Source organism: Anguilla rostrata, chromosome 6 (assembly GCF_018555375.3).
Source record: "Anguilla rostrata isolate EN2019 chromosome 6, ASM1855537v3, whole genome shotgun sequence".
Classification (NCBI taxonomy): Eukaryota; Metazoa; Chordata; class Actinopteri; order Anguilliformes; family Anguillidae; genus Anguilla; species Anguilla rostrata.
Genome location: NC_057938.1, coordinates 24,089,699 through 24,097,497, shown reverse-complemented (window position 1 = coordinate 24,097,497; position 7,799 = coordinate 24,089,699). Strand labels below are relative to the sequence as shown.

Here is a 7,799-nt window from a genome sequence, read left to right as displayed (position 1 = left end):
CACGGGCAGGGAAGAAGAGAGGCACACCTCATATCAAAGGGCCCCTCATCCATAATAATCACATTAATAATCATTATTACAATAATAATATGTGCCCTACGATAGAGTGGCATCCTGTCCAGGGTGTATTCCTGCCTCTTGCCCAATGCCTACTGGGATAGGCTCCAGCAACCCCCCGCAACCCTGCTCAGAATAAGCGCGTATAGATAATGGATGGATGGACAAATAATCATTAATCACAGAGAAGACCTCAGTGCAGCAAGCCATCCTGCGAGAACACAATATGGACTGCATTTTTATATAGCGCTTTTATCCAAAGCGCTTTACAATTGGTGCCTCTCATTCACCAGAGCAGTTAGGGGTTAGGGGTTAGGTGTCTTGCTCAAGGACACTTCAACATGCCCAGGGCGGGGTTTGAACCGCCAACCCTCCGACTGCCAGACAATCGGTCTTACCTCCTGAGCTATGTCGCCCCAATATGACTAACAGGGCCTCTCAACCGTGCATAATCATCACATTAATGATCATAATACATGTTCACAGAGAGGTCAGGGGCTGGTGTTAAGGGCAGTGATAGGGCTTTCTGAGAACTTTCTCATCATTTATGTGCAGGCCTGCATACATATACACTCACCGGCCACTTCATTAGGTGGCAGGAGTGGCACCCGGTGTGGTCTTCTGCTGCTGTAGCCCATCTGCTTCAAGGTTTGATGTGGTGTGTGTTCAGAGATGCTCTTCTGCATACCTCGGTTGTAACGAGTGGTTGAGTTACTGTTGCCTTTCTATCAGCTCAAACCAGTCTGGCCATTCTCCTCTGACCTCTGCCATCAACAAGGCGTTGTCGCCGAGAGAACTGCCGCTCACTGGATATTTTCTCTTTTTCGGACCATTCTCTGTAAACCCTAGAGATGGTTGTGCGTGAAAATCCCAGTAGATCAGCAGTTTCTGAAATACTCAAACCAGCCCGTCTGGCACCAACAACCATGCCACATTCAAAGTCACTTAAATCACCTTTCTTCCCCATTCTGATGCTTGGTTTGAACTTCAGCAGATCATCTTGACCATGTCTACATGCCTAAATGCATTGAGTTGCTGCCACGTGATTGCCTATGCGTTAACAGGTGCAGTTTGCAGTTCAACAGGTAGTCCTAATGAAGTGGCCGGTGAGTGTATATATATATGCACACACATACACAGTATATATCACACAAATTAACAGAATACTTATCTACCAAAAAAAAAAAAAAACAGGTGGCCTAGTAGTTTTGGCCTGTGTTGTATGTGTGCATTCATCCTGGCCAATGATCATTATAAAAAATATTTTTATTGCAATAATTATACAGTTTTTGTTCTTCTGCCTCCAAATTATCCACTCATTTTAAGAATGCTACTATTAAATAATTTTACTGATCTAGATCTATGTCTCCCCTTGGCTTAACAGATAGGCCTATGTTTGAAATTCCCATACTCTGCATTGCAGCTGGATTTCAAGGATCGTTTCAAGCTTCTTTTGGATACTGTGTGTATGGTGCCGAGAAGGAAATTTTTATATTTAGGTTATTGCCAGTAAAATGTGAGGGATGATAATATACTTTAATAACAATAAAAACTATAATTTATTATTTATAAGAATTAGAACAATAATCTTTAACAACAAAATACCAAATGGTGAATGGAGAAATTTCCACAAATTCAAATCCAAAAGAAATGTTTCCTTGAGTAAAATTTCACCATGCCAAAACAATGTTTTTTTAACACCACTAAGTGTCACCCAAGGTTGTTTCCAGATATTTTCACACAGTTTGCTTACAGGAGACAAATGTTTGAGCTTTTCAAATGCATTTTCACAAAGTTAAACACATGAACAACCTACCCCCCCACCCCACTAGCAGCTCCATCCAAATCCCACCCCAAATCTAACCCATTCAAGAGAAAGAAAAATAAATAAATAAAAAAAGGGAATGACACAAGTCAAAAAACACACAAATTAAAATCTAAATAAACCAAAAAAAGTAAGCGGTCTTCACAATTTCATCTCTTTCTCTTCATCCTCTGGCTCCCTTCAGCAATTTCTGAAAAAAAAAAAACAAACTATGATAATAATCTTGCCCTTGTCTTTTTGCTCTTTAGAAACATTCACTAATTGGCAGTTACAAACATGGCATGGCATGTATAATAACCAATAACAATGAAAACAAACCAACTGATTATGCAATGCAATGTACGCAATGTAACCCCAATCAACCCCTAATACATAGCAATTTGATTTGACCCTGTACAAAGGAGCTGGATCTTTCGTAATGTGCTGGGAGTATTAGGACTTACACTGAATTATGTCAACACCGAGGGGGGGGGTCTATGGTGTGCGGAAATCAGGTGAATTATGGTTATTAATATTATTGTTATTGTTATTAAGGATGTCTTCCAATGGGGCAGAGGGATTATGAAACTGTACGTGGAATACTGATCTTTTTTTTTTGTTCCAACAGCACACAGGAAATGGAAAAAATATTATTTAATACTAAAAACAAAATGACATACAAGCACAACGTGTCATACTACAAAATACTTACCCTTTGCCTGAAAACTGACTGTTCTACCAATAGGACAACACTGGCCTGGATTCAATCAACATAAGTCCAATACTCTGACTGACATTAACTCAGGATACTTGAATATTTTAGCAAAATTGACCACACAATGTCTGAATTTTGGTTGAGATGGAATGACCCATGATTCTCATCAATAGAAGAAAAGTATCATTTCATATTACGGCTACATTAACAAAAACATTTCTCAGAGATCTCAAGTGTGAATGTCCGCCCTTGCATGTGCTCGCACACACCACTGTCAGGAGCCCCTATTTGTGTACATTCCATGTTCAAAAGCCAGATTGTGTCCCATATATTATGGGGAAGCAGTGTATTATAATGGGTAAGGAGGTAGTCTTGTTAATCTAAAGATCACAGGTTCGATTCCGGGGAAGGACACTGCTGTTGTACCCTTGAGCAAGGTACTTGCATTATATTACATTAGATACAATGCAAATGCTATGTAAAAAGTTGTGTGCATAAGACTGTTGGTTAAATACCAGTAATGTAATGTAATATAACATTAATTCGGAAGTTTGGTGTTGCATTTCCTACTAGTTCGGTAAGGTAAGCACTATAAAATACTGTAGGGCATATTCTGCATTTATTAACTAAAGAAAGAGTTAGAGAAAAGAAGCTTGATAATGTTCAAGATAATTGGAAAGCACTGGGAGACTGGTGAAACATGATCATCTATGCTTCAAAACATCTTCAACTTCTCCACCAGTTTCATAAAATCTTGTCAGTCACCTTCCATAAACTACTGCTTATGCATTGCAGCTGTATAATTAGATACAATGTAAATGCTATGTAAAAAGTCGTGTGAATAAGAGCGTTTGTTAAATGCCTGTAGAGTAATGTAATATTAATCCTTGTTTGCTGTTGCATTCCCTGCTGGTTTGGCAAGGTAAGCACTATGAAATACGATAGGGTATATTCTGCCAAAATACTATAGTGTGTACACCTCCCATAAACTACCCCCTATGATCGATTTCAGGGCACCTGAAGCGTGCTCGAATAACTCAGGCAATGGTTACCTTAGAAACATCTTTTATGTGTTGTGGTTTGATGGTGGCGCTCTTCTCCTCAAAGGCTTTGGCCCTCGATTCCTCTGCAAGGCGATGCAGAAACATCATCACACTCAGCTGCACCTTGGATGAAAAAGGGGATAGAAGAGGAAGTCAAAATCGGCTTCTGTGTCAAAGGCGATTTTGAGCGTTATATTTTCTCGAAGGTAAGTGAAAATGGGATAAAAACTCAATGTGCCACGAAGGTATTTCCCTTACGTTGCTCAACTTGACTCTATTTTTCAAAAAGCAGCTGCCCACACCCTTGGCAGGCAGAGTTGCGTTGGACACCATTAGAATCACGTATTGAACTGTATCATTCTGAAAAGCTCTGGAACGCAGCATTGTCATAACATCAGTCAAAGTTAGATGCGACGTAATATATGCAGCGGAGCCTTTTCAGCATTGCGATCTCCAAGTTTTCACACAAAACCAAGCTAAAAGAGTACGCGTTAGTCAGATGTGAACAGCTCGTCAAATAGCAATATGCATAAACTAAATTTTCTTTTCGACATCTTGCAAACATATGTGGCAACTACTTTAACGTAACGTAGAATACATAGGCTCTCTAAGCGGAAATCTGAACGTCGCCTATTTAGCTAGTTAACACGTTACTCACCATTAAATCTGCATTTGTACCGATTTTTAAATGAGCTTTCTTCTTCATTAGAGATTTCAGGTTTTTCCTTGGCGCTTTCGTCAACATCTTTTCAGATATGAACTCTAAACTGGCGAAATACTTCTTAGGACAATTTTAAATTTCCCTGGCGCTTCACAACTGTCGCATTGTGTGACGTCTTTATTGACGAGCGTACCAAAGATGGTGGAGCTCGGACAAGATGGAAATGTTAAGCTTGCAGTCAATGGAGAACGGTGTCCTCAAGTTGTCAGATTTCTGTCCATCCGTAAATTTTCTGGATATATACATTTTTTTTAACAATAGAAATGCTACAGTATCTTCAATCGGAAACTAAAAGCTGTCATTCCACAACGGCAGCTAGTTTTCAGTGCTTAGTTAGACCTATGCAGGAAGAGTGCCATCTGTTGGCTTGGCGGTGTATCGTAACCCACGACTCGCAATTCTAAGAACCTTTAACTGTGATAATAGGCTATTTTGTGCAAACACAAGAAATATTTAAATTTGCGCATATAACGGCGGGAGGTGGGGTATATGCATGCATGCATGCATGCATGTCAGGTATATCTCTTTAAACAGTCTGGAAGATTCCAGAAATTGATGTAATGAATTTTTAGAAGCTTCTGATTAGCCAATTGTCATAATTAGGAGTTAATTGGCACCCGTGGCTGTAGGCCTATTTAAAGGCCTACCTTTAGAGCCACTGCCTTTTTGCCCTTGATACCATGGGAAAATCCAAGAAACTCAGCCAAGACCTCAGAAAAAAAAATTGTGGACCTCCACAAGTCCGGTTCCTTTTTAGGAGCAATTTCCAGACAACTGAAGGTACCACAAGCATCTGTACAAACAACATGCAAATATATCTTGGGACCACACAGACACTGCATCGTTCAGGAAGGAGGTACAAATTAACTCCCAAGGCTGAATGAACTTTGGTCTGAAAAGGTTCAACTGAACCCCAAGACAACAACAAACAAACCGGCGAAGGAGTTGGCATCAGGTATCAAAGTATCTACATCCACCATTAAGAGAATCCTACATTGCCATGGCCTGAAAGGCTGTCGCGCAAGGAAGAAGCCCCTACTCCAAGTCCGGCATAAAAGAATCCAGAATGAAGTTTGCAGGTGATCACCAGGACAAAGACCTAGCCTTTTGGAGGAGTGTTCTCTGGTCAGATTAAACAAAAATTGAACTGTTTGGCCATAATGAGCCAGCACTATGTATGGAGGAAAAAGGGTGAGGCTTTTAACCTGAAGAACACCATCCCAACTCTGAAGCATAGGGGTGGCAGCATCATGTTGTGGGGCTGTTTTACTGGAAAAGGGACTGGTGCACTTCAGAAAATAGATGGCATCATGAGGAAGGATTATCTAGAAATACTGAAGCAACACCAAGACATCAGCTAGAAAGGTAAAACTTGGTCACAACTTGGTTCCAGCATGACAATGATCCTAAGAATATCTCCAAAGATGTAACAAAATGGCTTAAAGACAACAAAGTGAAAGTATTGGAGTGGCCATCACAAAGCTCTGACCTGAATCCCATAGAAAATTTGTGGACTGAACTGAAAAGGTGTGTCCAAGCAAGGAGGCCCACAAACCTGACTGAGTTACACCAATCCTGTCAGGAGGAATGGCAAAAAATTCCGGAAAAGTATTGTGGAAGGCTACCCCAAGTGTTTGATTCAAGCAATTAAAAGGCATTGTCACCAAAGTGTATGTAAACTTCTGACCCGCTGAAAAACTGATACATAAAAGCTGAAATAAATCTGTCTCTTAGCTATTAGTTTGAAATTACCTCTTATGGAAATAAAGTAGATAACCTAATTGACTTAACACAGGAAATGTATGCTAACATGAAATGTGTGGAGTTGTGAAAAATTGAGTTTGAATATCTTTAGCCTAGGTGTATGTAAACTTTTGGCCTCAACTGTATTTCTTCTTCATATTACCCAATGCTGAACTGAGTGGTGCAAATTCCAAGCATCCATGTGCTGGCAGAGGTGTTTAGCCATTGGCTCTCTTTAGGTGTGTTACAGGCAGGTGTGTTATAGTGGCATTTTTCTGTCAGTCTCTTGTTTCTTGTGTCTTCTCACAATGACATTTTGTGGCACTTGGGGCTTGAGCAGTGTTTCAGTGGAGGGTAAAAGCATGCACATGTGCCTGAACATGAGTTGCTGAAGAGAAGTGCTGTTGATTCCCTCTGCTGTAGTGTTCTTCCATGCAAACACTGCTTTCTATCCAATGCAGCCTTTGTGTACGACAGTCAGCTTGGACCTCCAACCAGTTTTCAGAGATTTTGGACTGCAGAGCTTGAAACATTAGGTCATTGGAATGAATACACTTTGATTGATTGTAGTGTCATTTTGGAGAAACTGATATCACTGCTGTGATGTGCTAAACATCAGGTGAGGTGTGGCCCATAGCCTATACTCAAGTGGTTTGTGATTGGTATGCACTGTGATACACAGGTTCCTGCTATGCTTTAACTTATCACTTTCAAAGGCAATGGCAAGACATTATTTCTCAAGCTGTGCATATTTCTGTTAATGTTCTGGAATTTAATTCAACAGGTTGAAGAAGAGCTATACCCAGGCTTTGTGTTGCACTGGAGAGTGACTTCACCTTTCATGTTACAGTATTTGAGCACTGGATGATTAGTGACAAAGACTGTGGTAGCCATGTCCATTCAATATGTGTTTATCATTCGATCACATATCAGACGGGTGTTGGAAAATTTGGAGATCACAAAAAGCCAGTGTAGTGGCTTTATGTTGTTCAGCGTGTTCTGAAAGGTGGTCATTTTCTCTGGGTGAAGGAGAAGGCCCTTCATATCCAGGGGCTCTGGTACAATAATCAGCAGGTAAAATCCATGTTGCTGTTTACGCTTGCTAGAGCTATACTAGTGGGAAAATCCCTTCACAGACTGCATTTCTCTGTTAATTGATTGTGTCGGTGAATTGTATCAGACATGCCTCTTCGGTTCTGGCTTCTGACATCATGTTTTGTGTGCCAGTTTAACAATGCAAATGCTGTAGTATGTGAAACATTGCAGGCTTTAATGCCACAATGGTAGTTAACTTTTAGTACATACTGAACAATCACTCATTCATTCACTGATATCACAATATTTGCTGGGCTAGACCTACACCTGATAAAAGCTCCCTTAACATTGCCTTGCTGAAAGATAAAAAAATAAATTTGTGGTCAAGTTTGAGCTTGTACACCGATAATAATAAAAAAAAGTGTTTTGTGTTTACTCTGGTTCCCTTCGTCTAATATTACTTTTGGTCTGAAAGCGTTCAGTGTGACAAACATACAATAATAGTGAAAATCAGGAAGGGGGCATATCATTTTTTGGCACAGTTTTTTTTATTGTGTTAAAAACTTCTCATAAATAAAAAGAAAACCATCTGCATTAAATAATTGATCTGTCAGTATAATATTACTGCAAAACCAATATACCAAAAAGGGCGGCACGGTGGTGCAGTGGGTAGCACTGTCG

At 40.1% G+C, this 7,799-nt stretch overlaps 1 protein-coding gene across 2 annotated transcripts in view; it reads right to left on the bottom strand.

Annotated features, from left to right (window-relative positions):
- Positions 1–1,574: 1,574 nt before the first annotated feature.
- cenpw (centromere protein W) overlaps positions 1,575–7,799 on the bottom strand; it is a 7,427-nt gene continuing 1,202 nt past the window's right edge. Inside the window, exons 1-3 of one of the 2 annotated variants that reach the window (XM_064339124.1) lie at positions 4,278–4,611; positions 3,629–3,742; positions 1,575–2,072 (exon numbers count right to left, since the gene is read on the bottom strand). In XM_064339124.1, coding sequence (XP_064195194.1) covers positions 2,046–2,072; positions 3,629–3,742; positions 4,278–4,364 — 228 coding nt within the window. In that variant the 5' untranslated portion in view covers positions 4,365–4,611 and the 3' untranslated portion in view covers positions 1,575–2,045. Of the gene's footprint in view, positions 2,073–3,628; positions 3,743–4,277; positions 4,612–7,799 lie in introns of those variants that run through there. The other variant, XM_064339123.1, reaches the window with a different exon arrangement.